The 19699-nt window shown below is 38.7% G+C and overlaps 4 protein-coding genes across 5 annotated transcripts; all 4 read right to left on the bottom strand.

The window, feature by feature from the left end:
• Positions 1-314: 314 nt before the first annotated feature.
• LOC120249306 (PE-PGRS family protein PE_PGRS16-like) lies at positions 315-1379 on the bottom strand. Its single transcript, XM_039257808.1, has 4 exons — positions 1349-1379; positions 1167-1259; positions 816-1094; positions 315-712 (listed from the first exon to the last, which is right to left on the bottom strand). The coding sequence occupies exons 1-4, from the start codon at positions 1377-1379 to the stop codon at positions 315-317; spliced, it is 801 nt and encodes a 266-aa protein (XP_039113742.1).
• A 253-nt stretch (positions 1380-1632) lies between these two features.
• On the bottom strand, positions 1633-6153 carry LOC120250284 (gamma-soluble NSF attachment protein). Of its 2 annotated transcripts, none has more exons than XM_039259081.1 (9): positions 6022-6153; positions 5228-5295; positions 5046-5130; positions 4772-4930; positions 4556-4693; positions 4128-4206; positions 3754-3833; positions 3441-3570; positions 1633-2036 (listed from the first exon to the last, which is right to left on the bottom strand). In XM_039259081.1, the coding sequence occupies exons 1-9, from the start codon at positions 6066-6068 to the stop codon at positions 1935-1937; spliced, it is 888 nt and encodes a 295-aa protein (XP_039115015.1). In that variant the 5' UTR covers positions 6069-6153; the 3' UTR covers positions 1633-1934. The 2 variants fall into 2 exon arrangements, with proteins under 2 accessions (XP_039115015.1, XP_039115016.1); XM_039259082.1 differs by having other exon boundaries at positions 3480-3570.
• A 1963-nt stretch (positions 6154-8116) lies between these two features.
• Positions 8117-11918, bottom strand: LOC120250537 (LRR receptor-like serine/threonine-protein kinase FLS2). The gene is made up of 2 exons (XM_039259363.1): positions 8730-11918; positions 8117-8641 (listed from the first exon to the last, which is right to left on the bottom strand). Exons 1-2 carry the CDS (start codon positions 11821-11823, stop codon positions 8307-8309), a joined length of 3429 nt encoding a protein of 1142 aa, XP_039115297.1. The 5' UTR covers positions 11824-11918; the 3' UTR covers positions 8117-8306.
• Positions 11919-17093: 5175 nt separating this feature from the next.
• LOC120250396 lies at positions 17094-18662 on the bottom strand. Its single transcript, XM_039259212.1, has one exon. It carries the CDS (start codon positions 18423-18425, stop codon positions 17277-17279), a length of 1149 nt encoding a protein of 382 aa, XP_039115146.1. The 5' UTR covers positions 18426-18662; the 3' UTR covers positions 17094-17276.
• Positions 18663-19699: the final 1037 nt, after the last annotated feature.

The following is a 19699-nucleotide window of genomic DNA, read 5'->3' as shown; positions in this document are numbered from 1 at the left end:
TTAATCTTGCCAACCATGGCATTCACCACTAGCGTTTTCTCTATGTTTCTTCTGCTCAGTGTGGTATTCTTCTCAGGATGCTATGCTCGCCATCTCTTGGCCTCTCCAGAACCAGCACTCCCACCATCACTTTCTACTCAACCAGAGGCAGCATTACCACCAATATCACCAGGCATGCCAAAGTTGCCTCACCCAACTGCACCTGCTCTTCCAAAGCCCACATTACCACCAATGTTTAACGCTCCAACTCATCCTAAACCTATACTGCCCCCAAAATCAAATATTCCTAGTCTTCCTCAGCCAGTGATGCAACCTCATCCTAAGCCTTCGATGCCTGGTGCGCCAACACATCTAGAACCTACGGTACCACCAAAACAAATTGTTCCGACTCTTCCTAAACCTAAGTTTCCATTACCACCACAGCCAGCCATGCCCATTTTTATAAAACCTGAATTGCCACCAATGGTCATGCCACCGATGACAGCAGAACCAACTTTTCCTAAACCCGCATTTCCGCCGATGCCAGACACACCAAATTTTCCTAAACACATCCCACAGAAGAAACCAATTACACCATCTTTCCCTAAACTCACATTACCAATGATCCCAACCATGCCTGGTTTTCCAAAGTCTGAACTGCCACCTAAGGCTATGCCAGCACATTTAAAGCCTTCAACTTCAATTCCACCAATGACAGTAGAATCAACTTTTCCTTACCCAACAATATTCCCACCAATGCCTAACATGCCAAATTTCCCTAAACCGATCCTGCCAAAATACCCAACAATGCCATCTTTTCCCTAAACCCGTACTACCACCAATGCCCATAGAACCAACTTTTCCTAAACCTACATTACCACCAATGCCACAAATGCCAGCTTTTCCTGAACTCCCACCGTGGAAGGAACCAGGTGCACCAATTTTTCCTAAGCCTACAATGCCACCAATGCCACATATGCCATCTCTCCCTAAGCTACCACCATGGAAGGAACCAGTTACACCAATTTTTTCAAAACCTGCTTTACCACCAATGCCACATATGCCAACTCTCCCTAGACTCCCACCATGGAAGGAACCAATTACACCATTTTTTCCTTATCCCACAATTCCACCAATGCCAACAGAACCAACTTTTCCTTGGCTGACTCACCCACAACCTACACTACCAGAGCCCAAGTTTGCTTTGCCACCCTTGTCTGCCATGCCCATCATCCCAAAAACACCTTCCCCTCCAAACTTCCCCCTCATCAAACCACCACCTTCAAAGCTTAGCCCATGAATTTCAGTTAATGTTCTTAATCAAGCATAGACCTATATAATGTTTTTAATTTGTTCTGGGTGCAATTACAGTTAAACATGCCATTGTATTTCAGTTCCATTGTCATTTGCTTGAATGTTGATTGAAATAAAACAAAGAAGATTTGCAATAGTTTCAGTCTTCATATGTCTGTTATCTTGTTAACATCCTTATTAAACACACATTATTGAAGAAAAAACAATTTACTCTTTTATTCATTAGGACAAAGAACAATAACCTCCAAGCCCTGAACTAAAAGAAGACAGTCTAATTCATTTGGAAAACAGAGAACACATCTTTACTTACAATGAACACATCTTTACAACATAGGTTACTAGTTTAAAAACACCACCAAATATTCTTCAACATTAACAAAATATAAATGTTTCACACAACAATGGTGATAATGTATATACACAAAAGTCAACACTTCTGTAACACGAGGAAACATTTAAGAAACTACGCCTTAAGACGAGTAGACTTACAGATATGTAAAGATACTGAATTCCTTTACTACTCTTCAAGTAAAACTCAAATAACATGCCTTGAGAACAATAATCACTGTATGAGGAATATTGTACTGTGAAAGTGGTGATTTTCCATAGCAGTGTCTTCCATAAAAAAAAAATCAGATAAATTAGGTGAGGTCATTCTCATCCAAAGGTTCTTCTTCCCTGGAGCTTTCTATTTTGATATCTTTCAAGTCACCTGTTGGCAGTTTCCTAGCAAGCCTAATTATCTGCATTGGTTTATTGAGTTCCATGAAGAACACATCATGATCAATCAGATTTAAAAAATCAAGTATAATATGTTTGAAGTGCAGCATGAAATATAAGAAGCATGGTTCTGTAGATTATACTGTTTACACGGACATATATCATAAGAAACATGTTCTATGGAATATATCATTTACCTGAGCATGTATTAAAAACATAAATAAGTTATCACATATCAAGGTACATCTGCAAAGGAAACTAAAACTACAACCAGAGAAGTTTTCTAATACTCTCTATCATTCTTGCACAAGTGAAATTCAAGGAAGACTAGCTAAAATTATCTCAAGTTCAACCTCAGCTTCAAGACTCCTGTAAAGCAATCATAATGCAGAAGCCAAAGCATTCACAACTACAGAACTACTTAACTCCGGGATATTCTCCATATAACAGGACTTCAAAAATTATCACTTGATACTTCACACTAATCATTAGGTCAAATATCTGGACGCAATAAAAGATTGTGGCAGGGAAGGTCATAATAGCAAAAGCCATGGAATTTCTATTTTATATATTGGAGCAACCTACTTTGTTATTAGCCGAAAGCAGAAAGGAAAAAAGAATGAATAAAAGAAGAGATATAAACTCAAATTTAATTAAAGATTACTTTGATTCAGCGGTCAGAGTTAGATGACATCAAATCCCTGGTAAAGAGGGGGAGAAAAAACATGAGAACCAAATAGCTGACAAACCAACATAAGTCCTAGTGCATGTATGCAAAGACAGACTTGAAGAGGAACATGCCTCAAAAAGCAATGAAGAAGAATGTCACCTCAGGGCCTGAATTTTGTGAAGGCAGGGGTTGTTTCATGAGGATGGTTATTAGATTCAGTGGTTCACAATTCCAATATCTAAAACTTAGAATAAGCACAACCACTAAACTCTAAATTCTTTATTATTTTGGAGTTGGAAACAAATTGAGAATGTGCTGCAGGAATAACAAAGTTGATTCAATTGTTCACTGTAAGAAGGGAACAAAATGATATGGTGAACAGTTATTTTTTAATCCTTTCTTAACAAAATCATAGTAAATATAGAAATTTTGCCTATCAAAACAATTTGTCTTTCATGTTCAGGATGTAACATTGTGACTTGAACATGGCATAGGTCCCAGTAGCAGCATAAGAAGATATAAGAAGATGCTGGGATGCAGTCCAGGAAAGTCATGAGGCAGAATTATCAGAGGACTGTTAGTTACTTCCTGCCAGTTTTAACATAAGATCTATTACTTGTTCTGACAACTCATAACTATATCTTGACATCATCAGACATACTCTGTTCATGGTAAAAATGAAAGCTGATCCATCTAAGTTTTTAAATTATGAAACATAAACTCAGGTATCCAATAGAAAGTTAATTTAAACTTTTACCACATGATCAAGATTAGAAATAGTGCTGGATTGGCCAACCCGTTTGATTTCTTCAGCGTCCCCATCCTCATATGCGGAAAGCAGTTTTGTAGCACATCTACTTTGATCACTATTAAGGAATGTTTCAATTCTGAAAGATAAAGAAATATTTTAGTTCATTACTTAATTTCGCCTCACTTAAAAAGAAAAGACTTGAGTTTAGAAGCAGAACCATTAAAGAATTGTCTTTTACATTCTTATATGATTAAAAACAGGGTACACCCACAGGAATAGCTCAAGACAAATGTATACAATATGTGGAAATATTACTTACTGAGAACAATCATTGTAACACTTTGAAGCTTGCTGGAAATCATTTGCAAAAAGATAAACTATCACAGCACTGAGATAAGCCTGCACACATAAGAACAACATAGTCATAATCATATAGACTTAAAAATGTAAACTTTAACAGGCAGAATGGGAAGAATTACTCATTATTCACAGAAGAAGTATCCAAACAAAACTCAAAGGGTAAATGAGGAATATAATCTACAGAGCACCACACAAGCAGATGAATAATATTTTATCATGTTTGTGTCTAAAGGAGAACTCTGAACACAAAACTTAAACATTCTTCCATTTTGAAAAATACAGCAGTTCTAGATAACACCCCAAAAAAAAAGAACAAAAGTAGTGCAAGAACACCTTGCATTGACTGTGAACAGCATTGCATTTATTAGCAGCTAGGGCCAATCTTAACAGAACAGATGCAGCATCTGTGTACCTACAAGAATGAAATAAAGTTGAGTTCAATGTACTATAAGAATATCAACATGTTCACATAACCAATGAATGGCAAACAGAAACAGCAACTTGTAGGATAGTCCAATGAGGTTTATACAGATAATGCATAAAGTATTATAACTGCCTAAATTCCATTAAACTCCACTTCTCAGAATGTGACTCTGTTCCAAAGCAATAACTGCTTATTATAGAGTAAAAACAACTATAACTTGAGAATTATGCAGGGATCTTTTTACAGTAAAGATTTTTTTATTACATTTACCAGATTGTTTGTATATATGCTTTGACTTCAATAAAACCACTATTTGAAAGTTAAACTTCATTCTTACTTCTCAAGTTTGACATAGATCGCCGCCGCAGCACGATACAAATCAAAAGTCATTTGTTCCTTTCCATCCTCTTCAAGAATCTCACAAGCATCATTGTATAACTTAACCGCATCATCAGGAGCCACATCTTCTAAAGCGCTGAATTCAAGAAGATTTAAGTGCAACACATCTAGGAAGGAGTTCAATAGTAGGGCTCCCTGGAATTATTTCACATACCAAGCACCCTTTGCAAGAGCATCTGAAGCAGGTTGTGATCTTCCACATTCAATATACAATTCAGACGCTTTCCTATAAAGGTCAATAACTTCATTCCAGTGGCCAATTTCCTTTGCGAGGGCACCAGCAGACTCCATATGTTTGGCAGCATCCCAAGGTATATCAAACTTGTCAAGGAAACAAATACCAACTTTGTAAAATAAAATTAAATTAAAAAAAAAATCATAGAATTAAAATGGCGCCTTAAGTCATAAATTAAATGAGAACAGGATACGATGAAATCATTTCCTGTCCTTTTGAAGCCTTCTCAAATGCCTCTTTTGCTTTCTCATAGTCTTTTTTCAGCCGATAAGCAATAGCTTTAACACAAACACAAAAAAAAATAAAAAAATAATTGACAAAAGCAGCACCACAAAGCGATATATATGGAAATAAAAGATATATGAAGAAACAGACCTGCTTGTTCATACAGAACAGTAGCAGACTTCCAGTCAGCACTCCATCTGGTAAAACTGAGTTTTGTTCTGATGCAAAATCGGAGTTAGTTGCTAAGAACACTGATACTGGTTTTGGGCATATTTATCCTACTGAGTAGTGACTGATGAAATAAATATAACTAAATTCCACACAAATTACCATCTACTGTGGCGGAATTAACTACAAAAATAGAAATCAAAACCTGATTAAAAATAAAATTCCCAATCAATCTAACATTGTTAAGCAGGATGTCATACAAAAAGTAATAGAGCAATAACAGAAATTACCATGCTTTACATTGCAGCAAAACAACAAGCACACCTGACCACACCCTAGAGTAAAACAATTGACAATAAATTCTTAACTGTTCTTGATTTTGAACAAATCTAACTGAGCGGCGACTGATCAAATAAATAGCACAAAATCACATGCAAATTATAATTTACAAAACTCAATCTTTTGGGATTCTTGTAGTGGGATTAACCACAATAGAGAGAAATCAAAACCTAATGAAGATCCACCAAGATGTACCGATTTATAAAATAAAATAAAAGCACAACTTTCCAATCAATGAACGATGTAATTAAAAAACCCATCTTTTCACCAAAATTATAAAATCCCAGGCATCAAGGATCCACAATCTAACATCAACCAATCGGCATTCCTCCCATGGGATTTATGGGTTTGATCGACCTCCGAAATCCAAATTGAATCAAGAAAGTAACATCTAAATCTAGAATTGAAAAATAAATCAAGAGAAAAAAATTACTTACAATTTATCGGCTTTGGAGATGAGTTTATCGGGGTCGGAATTCGCCATAGTTTCTTGCCTTTGCTCTGCTTCGCCCTTGGCTCTTCTCACCTCTATCTCGTCGATTATATATAATAAGCTTCAATTTTAAGCATACTCTTTAATTTAATAATCCAATAACTACTACTACTACTAATAATAATAATAATAATAATAATAATAATAATCCTTGCTGTGCCGTTAAAAATGAAGGATAATAATTAAAACCCAACAGTGAGGATTAATTCATTATCTAATATCTTAAGGGGCGTTTGGTTTGTGGTAATGGCATATTATCACGTAACGAGATTGTCATGATAATATGAGTGGGAATGTTATATGGTTGAGAATATTGCGGTAATTTAATATAACTTGGTTGGAACTTTTATTACCGAGAATAGTTCTGTGTTTGGTTATCATGGTAATCAATTTGTTAAAATATAAAAAATTATATTTTATCATGGTTATCATGGTAATCCAAGATAGACATCAAATTTGGTGGTAATAGGATTACCACTTTTTTGGTAATATTTATAAGTTGGTAATGTGATATTACCATCCACATTACTACCGGTACAATGCCAAATGTGGTAATATTTTCATATTATCACGTAACACGTGGTAATCTTTCTACATTACCGTAAACCAAACGGTCCCTAAAAGTTAATTTTCCTTCGTAAACAAGTAAACAAGGACGGATCATAGTAGACTTTTGGTGGCCTTGACTTCCCCTTTAAAAAAAAATAAAAATTTTGTAAATAATATGTATATAATTATATTTAAAAATTTAAAATTTCCCCCCTCCCCACCTCTCAATGTTTTTTTTAATTATTTGCAGCTGAAGAGTTTAGCCCTCATAAGATTTATTATTGAGATCCACAATGGGAAAAAGCATAAGAATAACAGTGAAAAGTCCACTAGATGTGGTACAAAGACATACTAGCTAGCCTGCGATCTGGTCACTCGCCTCTCACCATTAAACGCCTCTGAACGCTGGCCCAGGAATTCTAGACTGCATTTGATGGTATTGATGGAGTCTTGTAAATTCTCTCTGTAAACCAAAATAGGATCATATGATCACATTTCAGGATAATAGCACAAACAAGCACAAAACAGTAGCATCGAAGATTATATCATTTCTAACAAGCCATATATTACAGACAAGAGCTTTGACAATCCATTCTCCCATCCCCCTAAATGCCGACAGGAGAAGAAATCTCTAACTACCCCAAATTTGACTCACGGATTGGGGGGAAGGGTTCAGCTAAATGGAACAATCTCACAAAGTCCTCCCAGACATGTTTAGCAAAAGAACGGTGAAGAAAAAGGTGATCCACAAACTCGACCCCTTCATGACACATCACACAAGTTGCCGTAGGAAGCTTGTTGCATCTACGCTTCTCCAAATTTTCGAGAGAGAATTTTGTTCTTCCAGACCAGCCAGTTGAAGAGGTTAATCTTCTGCGGGCAATTTCTGCGCCAGAAGCATCTAGAGATCGGACAATGTGTGCTCCCGTCATTAATAAAGCTATAAAATGACTTAACCAAAAAAGACCCATTGGCCGTGAGAGTCCACCATTTCCTGTCGCTCATAATCCCCCCATAAGAAGCAAGACGTTCCCGAAAAGGTACCATCTCAGAGAATCCTGAAAACGGGAGCTCACCAAACAAAGAAGTTGAGGCCCTGAGAGTGCCAAAATGATTCTGGTTAATAATAAAAGCATCATGCCGCATAAACATAGGGCCCCGACCATTGAGCCACCGACCATGATTGTTTATAAGTGTTTTTATCTTCACCAATTTGATACATAATATTTGAGCGTATTATATACTTTTCATTTAAGAAAAGTCATGAACGTTTAATGACGTGGAGCAAATTCAATAAGCACATTTGCATTTATCTTGTAGAGTTTGATTTTAGAGTTTGATTTCAGGTTTTCTCCAAAACAAACACTCTATGCAAGACACTCAATATCAATAAACTAAAAAGCGGTTGACAAATCATATTATTTTTGAAAATTTTGCCATTACGGATTTCATAATCCATGGTATTAGATTTAGAATAAGATGTACTTTGACCTGCATGAATTTGAAAATTTTTATTACAATAATTTCTATGTAGATTTGGTGGAGAGTTTAAATCAAAATTTCCAGATTTCAGAGTCTACATTGTCACACTGAAGTACAGCTCTAAATACATGCATAATTTTGCCTGGCAAATTCAGAAAACCAAATACGGTGAACCAAACACCTAGCCTGAAAAATTCCCTAGTCTTTGTTTAGCTTCAACAAAGAGGACAACACCTCATTCATGTCTGGCCGGTCACCGGTGCCCGGCCGGACACAAGACAAAGCTAGCTCCAACACACCAACAACCTTCTCCACTTCAATTTCAGTTGCAAGATTCATGTCAGAATCCACCATTGAAACAACACTCTGAACACCTCCACCAACTGCATTACCAACATAATCTTGTAATGCCAACTCCTCTCCATTGTCTTCATTCCCTGCTGTAGGTCTCCGCTTAGTCATGAACTCCATCACTACAATTCCAAAACTAAAAACATCTATCTTCGTCGTCGGCCTCATCATATAAGCAAACTCTACAACAACAAAAATAAACTCCTTAAAATAAGAAAACAGTCTAAAGGTTTTGCTAACTATATTAGTTCTGATTTTTATGAATCTTACCTGGTGCCATGTATCCAATTGTGCCTTGAAATGTTGTTGTTGTTGTGGATTTGCTGTTGCCATCAAGCAAATGCAGACCAAGAATTCTGGCAGTGCCAAAGTCACTGACATGAGCTTCAAAGTCTTTATCAAGTAGGATGTTTGATGGCTTGAGATCACAATGAACAATGGGGAAATCATAGCCTGAATGCAAGTAAACCAGGCCATGAGCAACAGAGATGAGAACTTTCAGCCTTTCGTATATCGTCGTAAATCTCGACCGGTGCTCATTGTTGTGAATTATGTTCTCCAGGTTGCCATTTTCCATTAAGGGAAGAGCTAAGGCTTTCAGCTTTCCAGTTTCGCAAGCATAGCCTAAGACTTTGACTAAGTTCTTGTGCTTCAATTGGCTCAGAATTCTCAGCTCAGTGATGAACAATTTGTCGGAAACACTTGGGAATTGCTCTAAATTCAGCTTTTTTACGGCTATAAAATGATCGAGATCATGATCACCTTCGAGTTTGCCTTTGTAGACAGTGCTCCAATTGCTGTGACCAATCACATTGTTTTCACTGAAGAAATCAGTTGCTATTTCTAACTCTTTTTTAGTGAATCTTTTCAATGCCGGCACAATGGAAGGCTCGGCATTTGAATGTCTAGAACTTGCCGCCTTTCGCTTTCCAGAACTCCGTCGATAGGTGAAGAGAACGATGAATACGATCACCAACAGAAAAGCAGCAGATACAAGAACTATGACAATTACCAGTGCTTTTCTGGAAAACCGTTGTTTTTGTTGTTCTTTGTCACAAGGAGAGAAGAATTTGGATCCACAGAGTGCTGCATTGCCTTCCAAATTAGACAGGTTGAGGCTCCTGAACACACCAGTCTCCGGCACGGGACCTTCAAACTGATTGAATGAGAGATTGAGTTGCCGCAAGCTCGAAAGATTACCCAAGTTTTCAGGGATCCTTCCACTGAAGTGATTATTCGAAACATCAATTGAAACAATGTGCTTCATTTCTGCAAAACTGGATGGAAGTTCTCCATCCAATTCATTGTCTGAGAGTTTCAGACTTGTAAGCAAATCTAACTGAGAGAAAACTTTGGAAGGCAATGGACCTGAGAGCTTGTTTCCAGACAAATCCAGTGAGTATAAATTCCTGCAGCCTTGAATTGAAGCAGGAACACTACCGGATAAATTGTTGTGCGAGATGTCAATGGCTTGAATCATTTGCAATCCTCCAATCTGAACTGGTATGGAACCATCAAACAAATTGTTTGACAGATTGAGATATAACTGCATGGACTCCATGTTCTCTAAAACACTTCCAGGAATAGGACCAGTGAAGTTATTGTAAGAGAGGTCCAAGAGCAGCAATTGTCTCAGGTTCTTCATGGATATTGGAATTGAACCATTGAGCATGTTTCCATGTAGATCCAAGTAAGCAAGAGATTGAAGATTAGATATTGATTCGGAAACAGGACCGAAAAATTGATTCCCTTGCATCTGCAGACGAACTAGTTGCTTCAGTTGGAAAACATGATCTGGTATCGCACCTTCTAAAGAATTGTCATCCAATGCAAGTCCTTGCAAAGAAGATAACTTTGATATCTCTGGAGGTATATTGCCGGAAAACCGATTCCCGCCAAGGCTTAACACAAGCAATGAGCTAAGATTACCAATCTCCGGTGGAATTCCTCCCGACAAGGAGTTCGAACGCAGGAGTAAAGTTTGTAAACCTGTTAACTTGCTAACTCTTGGGCTCAGAGGTCCAGTGAGGTTATTGAATGACAGATCAATAAGAAAGAGCTTGCTGCAATTGAAGATATCTTCAGGAATGGGACCAGATAGTTCACTGGAACCAATTCCAAAGAATGTGAGGTTCTTCAACTTGCCAAGACCAGAAGGAAGAGAACCAGTAAATTTATTGAAAGCTAAACTGACATTCTGGAGATGTGTGCAGTTGATGATGCTTGGGGGAATGGGACCATGAAGAGAATTGTTTTGGAGGTTCAAGACCACCAAATTACCAAGAGATCCCAAGTTGGAAGGAATGGTTCCAGAGAGTAAGTTAATGCTTAAAGCCAAGTATGTTAAGCTGGACAAGTTCATCAAAGATGAAGGTATGTGTCCCACTAATCTATTCACATGAAGACCAAGATATTTCAGTGAACTCAGTGAACCAAGCTCAGGTGGTATCACACCAGTCAACTGGTTTATAGAAAGACCAAGAGAAAGCAAAGACTTGCAACCTGATAAAGAAGCAGGGATTGAAGATGATAATTCATTGTCATGCAATCTCAAGACTTGGAGATTTTCTAGTTGGCCTAACTGAGGAGGAATGGAGCCAGTGAATCCATTGGTATACAAGTTCAGCAGAGTTAGATTGGTGCACTTGCCAAGGTCTGGAGGGAGGTTACCAGACAACTGGTTTATATGGAGTTGGAGAATGGATAAGCTGGAAAGGTTGGCCATATGAGAAGGCAAAGGACCTGATAACATGTTGTTGCTGAGATCCAGAATTCTCAGAGCTATGAGATTACCAAGAGAAGCAGGAAGGTGGCCAACCAAAGCATTAGAGTAAGCTTGCAGTACCTGGAGATTGAGAAGCTCTGTCCCAAAGCATGGAGGAACGGAACCAGTGAAGTTGTTGGTGTCCAGCGCAAGAATAGACAATGAAGAGCAGTTGCAGATGGTTTCTGGGATGCTTCCATTGAACAAGTTTGTGCTCAAGTCAAGGAATTGGAGGTTCTTCAAGTTGCCTATTTCTGAAGGGATTGAACCAGAGAAGCCATTGACAGACAATTCCAGGTCTTGGAGAGTGGAGATGTTAGCAAGGAATGGAGAGAGTGAGCCTGTGAGTTGGGTTTCAATGAGAGTAATGGAGATGATTGCGTTTGTTGATGGATCACAAGAAACTCCAGACCAGTTGCAATGGTGAGCAGTGTTTTTCCAGTCAAGCAGTGCACCAAGTGGGTCATCAGTGATGGAAGATTTGAAAGCAATCAAGGCTTCATTTTGGATAGTTTGCATGGAAGCATTGCAGTGCAATAATGGGATGAAGAAGAGAAGGAGCAAAGAGAGGAAGGTGGTGATGCTCTGGTAATGAGCCATTGACCAAAACTAAAGGCTTGCTAGCTAGCTATAGCTGCTCAATGCATTGCATGGAAACTTAATAATAAGAATAAAAGAAGGTTGACTGAGGTCATAGCCAAAGCAGAAGATGCTTTCTTAGCCACTTGTAATGGCTTCACACATTGAGTTTGGTTCATTTTAAATGCCGACATTGGTGAGGAAATGCTGATTAAATATTAAATTATAGTGGTACAATGATTATGAAATTTGAGTTTCCAGTTTCCACTTTCCACTGTGAACATGAATTGACAGTAGGATGATGGGGAAATGCAAAGGAAAATATTAGGATTGAAAGAAGGTTGGGGGAGAGTGTCTTGTAGTGGAAACTAGTGGGAAGAAGAAAACAAGTGGCTTTGTGAGGAAAAAAAGTGGGAGCTTTGCTTGAAAGATGAGAAGAGATGAAGGGGGGATGTGGGTGTATTAAAAAGTCCAAGTAATGTCTTTTCTTGACAATTGGGAATTGGCGTTATGTTTGACATTTGTGTGCAAGTTATCATTCCTCATCCTCATGTTCATTCAATCGGACTGCTTCGTAGAAATGGACAGGGCCAAAACTAGCTATGCGTGTGATTTTATTTTGACAAAGATGATAAATACTGTTTAATAAAAAGTGTGACGGGATAAATAAATACAGTGATGCACCACTTACAATGACTTAACGACTTTTAAAATTTTTTTAACTCGGTCAAATGTTACATGAAATAATATATTTAAGAAATTAAACTGAGTTAATAAATTTTTTATTATGCAACTTTTGAGGAGAGTAGAATAACATCTTCCCAGGAGAGGACTTGTGAATAGTTAATCAACAAAACTACTATAATATTTATATATAGTGTATGTACTACCCATTCTAGTACATTCCATTAAGCCAATTTCAATTATATTATTATATTAGTAATATATTGGAATACATCTTTAAGAAAAAAATCTTTTGACTCTAAACGATGCAACTTTTGGAAAACCGAAAAAGAAGACTATTACAAACAATATAACCATGGAGGGGAGAAAAGTGACATTCTTCCATAGAGGACTCATAAATAGTGAATAAACAGTATAGTTACAGTACTTACACAATATTTACAGTATGTGCACAGTACTATAACAGGGTCGAATCCCTGAGTCGGTAGTACTGTTACAGTACTGTACATAAATTGAAAATATTGTATAAAATACTATAGCGGCACTGTTCATGGGTCCTCTGTGGGAGGATGTCGTTTCCCTCCTCTCCAGGGTTGCAAGGCAGGGGGATTTATTAACTTGGTTTGGTTCCTGAAATATTTTCTGGTCGTGCACATGGTAAAAATCTAATTGTCTTATATAACATCTGGCCGAATTAATAAATCTCTAGGGGGTCATTAAACCACTCGTAACTGATGCACCTTCATACTTATCGGACCCTTGATATCTCATTGTGGGACGACGCTTGTCATTTTTATCAAAAAAATAATAATAATAATAATAATAATTAAAAAAAGCAATATAAAGCAAAAAGAGCACAATAGACTAGAGAAATCTATAGGAACGATAACAATAAACAATTGCGCTGTTGAATTGATTAAAATAATAAGTATAACAATAATTACAACTATTCCTATGGATTTTTTTTTTATTTATCTTTTCTTGTTATTTAAAAACCTTTTAAAAGTTTTCAACTCTCTTCTCGTGTTGACACTTTGATTTAATATTTGAAACTGTTACATATAATTTTTTGAGTGTCTACAGTGATATAGGCATAATATCTATAGTCATACTATTCGGTTTATATATATATATATATATAAAAATCCTACACAAACAAATAGAATTTTCTCAATATCTATAGACTCTTGAATCAATTGGACTACCTAATAACAATAGTTTTTTAAATAATAATAATAATAAATAAACTATATTCATCCAGAGAAAAAACAGAAGATAAAACAATAGAAAAAAAAAGCTATACAAATAATCTATTAGATATGAAGACTTAAAAACAATAATAGAGAAAAAAACTACAACACCAAAAAAATCAATGTTTACAATATAATCATGAGAAAAACCAAGGTTATCGGGATCCCGGTCCCAGGGCATTGACCCGCAGCCCAAGGCTCAGGTCGATGGGTTCAACCGAGGGTTGAGCCCAGAGTCAATAATAAAATATTAAAAAAATATATTATAATAATTAATAATAATAAAAAAATAATATAACCTATGTTTTAATAATTAAAAAGAATTAGTTAAATATAATATTTAAAATTTTAATTTTATATCTTTGTTTTATTTTTAAAACATCTCAAATTTGATTAAATTTAATATTTAAAATTTAAGTCTTATATATATATATATATATATATATATTGATTTTTTAAAAATATAAATATTTAAAAAAACCTAATAATCTTATAATCTCTCATCAAGTCCCAAGATCAGAAGTTCCCAACCCTTAAAAAGAATTAAAAACAAAAATTATGGGTACTCACAAAAATTAAAAAACAAAACAAGAAAATTCTCTCTCTCTCTCTCTCACACAGCCGCTGTCTCTCTCTCCCTCTCTTTTTCTCACACACACAGCGCCGGATCCTTCTCTCTCTCACACACACACACAGCCGCTGTCTCTCTCTCTCACACACAGCCGCTGTCTCTCTCTCCCTCTCTCTCTCTCACATACACAGCCGCCGGATCCTTCTCTCTCTCTGCCGCCGGGCTGATTCTTCTGGCCGCCGTGGTTCTCTCTCTCTCTCACACACACACACACACACTCACAGCCACAGCCGGGCTTTTTTTGTCACCGCCGGGTCAATGGTTTTCCGGGTAAACCGGTGGGGTCACGGTTGAACCGGCCGGATTATCGATTTAACACCGGGTCTCTTTACAGCTGGTTCAAAGGGGCGGCCGCATGGCCGGTTCCCGGTTTTTTCGGTTGAACCGGTCGGGCCGGTCCGGGTTTGACAACCTTGAGAAAAACCAACAAATAAGACAAAGCTCAAAAACACCCAAAAACAAACAAACAACCTATGAGCAGTCATATCATGGTAGCTCCATGCTAAGTTTTAAATATCACTTGTAGTTTTTGGGAAAGAGGAGTGGGGCGAACCCACTGAGAAGCCAGGGGAGGGCTGCAAGTCTCGGTGGAACAAGTGGGGGACAGGGGCCGCCTCACGTGGGAGCTGGAACCACCCGTCTGACACAACCACTATTCACAACTCTCGAAATGTACTCTCAGTGAGAATCAAACTCTCACCACTCGATGAGAGCTCTATCGGCGACCCGTGTACCAATAAACCCGAAGGTCGTTGGCATCACTTGTAGTTTTGAAAATAATATTTTAGTGACGAAATTAAGATTGAAAATTAGTATTTTATTAAATAACTTTTAAAAATACTTTTCCTTGTACCCGTTAATAACTCATGCTTAACCAACCCACATGCAAAGCACATGCGCAGTGTTACTACTCGCATATAAATTATTGCTATCCTAAGTTAACATAGAAGCAAACCATCTTTGATCTTTATTCATATTCAATTAGGAATACCTCTACAAAACTAAATTATTATTTTTACACCCATGTAAAACACATACATATTTAAATAAAGATTATAAAATATCCCTACCTTTTTCTTTTTCACATAAGGGAAGAAGAAAGAGAAAATTAGTGGATTTATTCACATTATTCATCATTCTGAGGAGGAATTTAACCTCCTTATCTCCCACCACAAAAAACTTTTATGATTTACCATTATGCTATACCAGAATTTGTCAAATATATATAATAATTAAATATAAGTCATACATAAGCATATTAAGAATGACATAGTATACAAGCCATTTTATCAATGAATAGGAAAACCCAACTTTGACAAACAAACCTTCAAGACTGCTACTTTTGGCCCACTACAAGGTTTTAAGCAACCTAAAATATGTCATTGGTCTTCAATCTCTTCTAATTCTATTGTATACTAACAATCTCCACAAGATTTAAATGGTGTAGATCTTAAAAAGAAGTGAATGAACAGCAATGTCGATCACCATTCAAAAAATGAAAAGAAAAGAAAAATTAATAATAAAAAAAAATCAGTTGTATTCTGTTATTATATGAATGACAATCCAAATAAAGGCTTGCAGATCTAACCTGCAAAAGAACACAAGCAGGGGCTAAAATTCAGGGAAAGGGAGAAGAGAAGGGTCAGATGAATCAGAGAGGAGTCAACATTGCATTCATTGGTACAAGACAAGCTCAGGCCTCTCTCTCTCTCTCTCTCTTACAGACACACACTCACAATTACAAATACACTCTGTAAACCAACTTAAAAAGCCATCTGACTATCACAGACTGCAGAGGCACAGCACACAGACCTGAGACCACTCACTATTCTGGAGCCCAGGCCCTGAACAGTGATCCCATTCATTAGGCCACTTTCCCAAAACACTTGCAAACAAAATAGTAAATTAAAAAAACTACTACTACTACTTCCGCTATTATTAATTTATTACAGCCACAACTTGTATGTACAACAAGACAAACAAAGCTTTGTGCTTTGGTGACAAATTAAAGCAACATACGCTTATGTTGAGCTAGAAATCCACACAACTCAAAGCTTTTTTTCTTGACCTTGGTTGCTCAAATGCACACACACACACAGAGTCACACAACCTGAGAAAGCAATATCACTCGCTCTGTCTTAAGTACTAAAAAGCTAGCCCAGTACCAGCCCCAAGCCCGCCCAGTGTGGAAACAAGAGCCAGCGAAGTGAATAGCCCAAACCAGCTAGCACAAGAAGCCAAGTAAGAAATGGGGGCATTAATAAAATAAAGAAGATGTAATACTGTAACATTGTCATATTGACAAGACATCACAGTTATAATAGAGGGCAGGAATCTAGCTACAGTACTATGACCTGCAAATACCCTCGCCCCCAAATCCAAACCATCAGATCACAATCACAGCACCAACAGCGTCTTTTCGTTATCCTTATTTGATTGGACCGAACCAAGTGCGAGCGCACCGACCAAACCCGCAAATGGGTTCGGGTCCGATCCTTTTTGTATGTAAGTACACTGTACCACACTGTGACATTAACCAAACAGCCGAAGGACAACAAGAATAACGTGCACATGGATCTCACGAGAACCCCCTTATGCTTCGCGGCGCACATTAGTCCTAAGAGATTTGTTCTCAAATAATTTATTTATTTCTTTTTTTCTTTTTTTATTTTTGAATTTTTCAAAAAAAGAAAAGGATCTTCATTTGAAGAAATGAAGATCCAGCGTGAAAAACAAGGAAAATTCTGGAAATTAGAGCATTATTTACAGCAAGAAAACATTTTTCTCTCTAACAAAAAAAAAAAAACAATACATGAAACTAACTAAAAAAACAAGTTAATGGGTTTTTTTTATTAGAAAATTTCCGAAATATCTCAGTTTTTTCTTAGTTTACCGAGAGATCTCCGATATCAAGCCCTCTCGGTCTTGGTTTTAGTGGTGACGCCGGCAGCGGCGGCGGTGGTGTTTCGGGTTGCGGATCCATCGCGATCCTTCTTTTGGGGGGAGAAGAGCTGCCCGAATCCGAAAACGGAAACGGATTTTGAGGATCCGCGAAGAGAGCAGACGGGGACGTTGAGGACTGGGGAGACACGCACCACGTTGGCCGAGTACGAACGCTCCACACCACGATGCTTCGCTCTTGGACCGCCATTGAAGCTCCCCGGGCTGCTCGAGCTACGCTCGAGACCCTGGAACACTACTCGCCCGGATGCGTTCATCCGTGGGCTGTCCACTGAAGCGCCCCGCGGCGTCACCGCTTCCCCTCGCCGGATCGGGCTCCTTCCCATCCTAGAAACCGATGGATTGATCTCCGCCCTTGGCCGGGAAACCCTCACTCTCGGAGGGTTCCGGCCCAGTGAGACGGGGGCATGGCAAGGCTTCTCGGAGTCGAGGGAGAGACGTGGGAGATCCTCGTGATCTGGTCCCGAGGAGGAGGAAGACGAAAGTGAGAGCCGGCATGAAGAGATGGACACTGACTCCGAATCCGAGTCCCGGAGAAGCGGCAGATTCAAGGACGAGTCTAGCGCTGACGATCTAGGGTTCTTATGCAGCAAATGCTTCAAGGATCTGGCGTTAGAGATCTTACCCGGCGCTGAGGACTGCTTCTGCGGCTCCGATTTGGGGCTTTGAAGCTTCTTCAGCCCAAGCAGCTCTCTCCACCGGCTGGAACATCTCGGTGCCTTCGGCGACAGCGCATAGACCTCAGAGACGGCGATCTCCACCCTTCGCCGAGGCTTGATCTCCTCCAGTGAACGGTTCTCAGCCGTTGACAAGTCCGCCGCAGAGGGCCGTAGCTGGAGGGGGACGAGCTTCCCATCGGAGAAGAGCTCGTCGGCGGGGAGCATGGCAACAGGATCATGAAGCCGGAACTCAAAGTCGACGAGATCCTTCACGGGGTCTTCAGGATCAGGTTTCTCCTGCTTCGAAGAGGGCTTGGGATCGTCAGGGAGGTCACGGCTGAAGGAGATCCGTGGGCTAAGCCATCCGTACGCCGGGGGACAGTCGAGGAACCCCTCCGGCGAGATCCCGACGTTGTTAACAAGGGCGGAAGCCATCATCAATCATCAATGAGGTCGAACGCAGGAGCAGTCGAGCTGTAGAGTGAGCGGCGGCGAAGGCAAGGGCTAGGGTTCGAACACGGAGCGCGGAGAGGGTGATCGGCGGGGGGCCGCACACACAATATATATATATATATAGGCGGGTGATCGTACCATCTTTTCGTTTGTCGTTTTCTGTTTTAGTTTCTGCCTGGGAGTTGGAGTTAATTACGGGTTTCGATGTTTGCTATTCAATGACTGAAATGCCCTTTAACTTATGTAACCGTTGTTAAACTTAATACTATTAATTAATATATCTCTACAAACATAGAGAGTGCTTAAAATATACTCCATGAGATGTGAATATTTAGGACAATGAGCTTGTAACACAAAAGACAACAATGAAAGAAAATAAATAAGACTGGCACTAGAGACACTGGCAGAATTACATTGGGACTCTAAATGGTTTGAAATTTTATGGGCAACCTCAAAACCCAATATCCAACATTTCAATCAACACATCTTAAAAATTTTTAAATTAAAAAAATCAATTCATTTGTCTCTCTATTACAACACAAACTCTGTTGTGATTTTTGGCACAAAAGGCTGCTGACCTGCTTGTACTAGATTAAAAAAAAAAAAAAACAAACACATGTTATGGAATCAATACTTCAAATAGAATGAGCGACATGGACAAAAGATGTCCCCACAAAAGCATTAGAGATGACAAAATAACTCATCCTTTATTTTTTAAATTTAAATTTTAAACTCTGAGTGAAAAGGGTGTTATGGTAATTGGATGCTTATTTAATATTTATTTAAGAATTAAAAGGTGAAACAAACTCCGTCTCATCTCAACGGTACTTTTCCCGCGTCGCTTCAATCCACGAGTGCTTAAAAATTCGGTCCATCTCGTCGGTTTCCTCCGCGCCCCCGCGCGGAGACCATCACGTTGACCACTCCTTGAAACTCACGCCACACATCGTTCGATCTCCATCGTCCATTCCACACATGACTCAATCCAACGGCTGATTCTCTATTAAAGTTTTAAATGACCGATGCCTCCTTCTGGCCCAACCTTATCCTCGCCACATGACCGCCAGCTGTCCATCCCGGCTTGTCCGGCCTTTCCTTACGAGAGACGTGGCGGTGTCCCTAGCCACTCCAACCGCGGTTGGACACCGCCCGTACTAACCTCGAGGCTGGGCTATCGCCGGTCACCACACGTACGGCCATAAATGAGCCTTGCTGTCCCACCGGTGGTAACAACGGAAGTACAAGCGTACCCTCTGCAT

This window comes from Dioscorea cayenensis, chromosome 19 (assembly GCF_009730915.1).
Source record: "Dioscorea cayenensis subsp. rotundata cultivar TDr96_F1 chromosome 19, TDr96_F1_v2_PseudoChromosome.rev07_lg8_w22 25.fasta, whole genome shotgun sequence".
NCBI lineage: Eukaryota > Viridiplantae > Streptophyta > Magnoliopsida > Dioscoreales > Dioscoreaceae > Dioscorea > Dioscorea cayenensis.
This window is presented reverse-complemented; position numbering and strand designations above follow the sequence as displayed.

Excerpts from the sequence above, each read along its gene's own strand:
- LOC120250396 (XM_039259212.1), bottom strand. The coding sequence starts at position 18,425 with ATGATGGCTTCCGCCCTTGTTAACAACGTCGGGATCTCGCCGGAGGGG.
- LOC120249306 (XM_039257808.1), bottom strand. The coding sequence starts at position 1,379 with ATGGAACTGAAATACAATGGCATGTTTAACT. Across the intron at positions 1,260-1,348 it reads ATACAATGGCATGTTTAACT|GTGGTGGTTTGATGAGGGGG; the intron begins GTAATTGCACCC and ends TAAGCTTTGAAG. Across the intron at positions 713-815 it reads TGGTTCTATGGGCATTGGTG|GAAAAGTTGATTCTACTGTC; the intron begins GTAGTACGGGTT and ends TTGTTGGGTAAG.
- LOC120250284 (XM_039259081.1), bottom strand. The coding sequence starts at position 6,068 with ATGGCGAATTCCGACCCCGATAAACTCATCTCCAAAGCCGATAAATT. Across the intron at positions 4,931-5,045 it reads GGACAGGAAATGATTTCATC|ACCTTGGGATGCTGCCAAAC; the intron begins GTATCCTGTTCT and ends CAAGTTTGATAT. Across the intron at positions 2,037-3,440 it reads TTTCTAATCTTGATCATGTG|ATAATTAGGCTTGCTAGGAA; the intron begins GTAAAAGTTTAA and ends AAACCAATGCAG.
- LOC120250537 (XM_039259363.1), bottom strand. The coding sequence starts at position 11,823 with ATGGCTCATTACCAGAGCATCACCACCTTCCTCTCTTTGCTCCTTCTC. Across the intron at positions 8,642-8,729 it reads AATTGGATACATGGCACCAG|AGTTTGCTTATATGATGAGG; the intron begins GTAAGATTCATA and ends TTGTTGTTGTAG.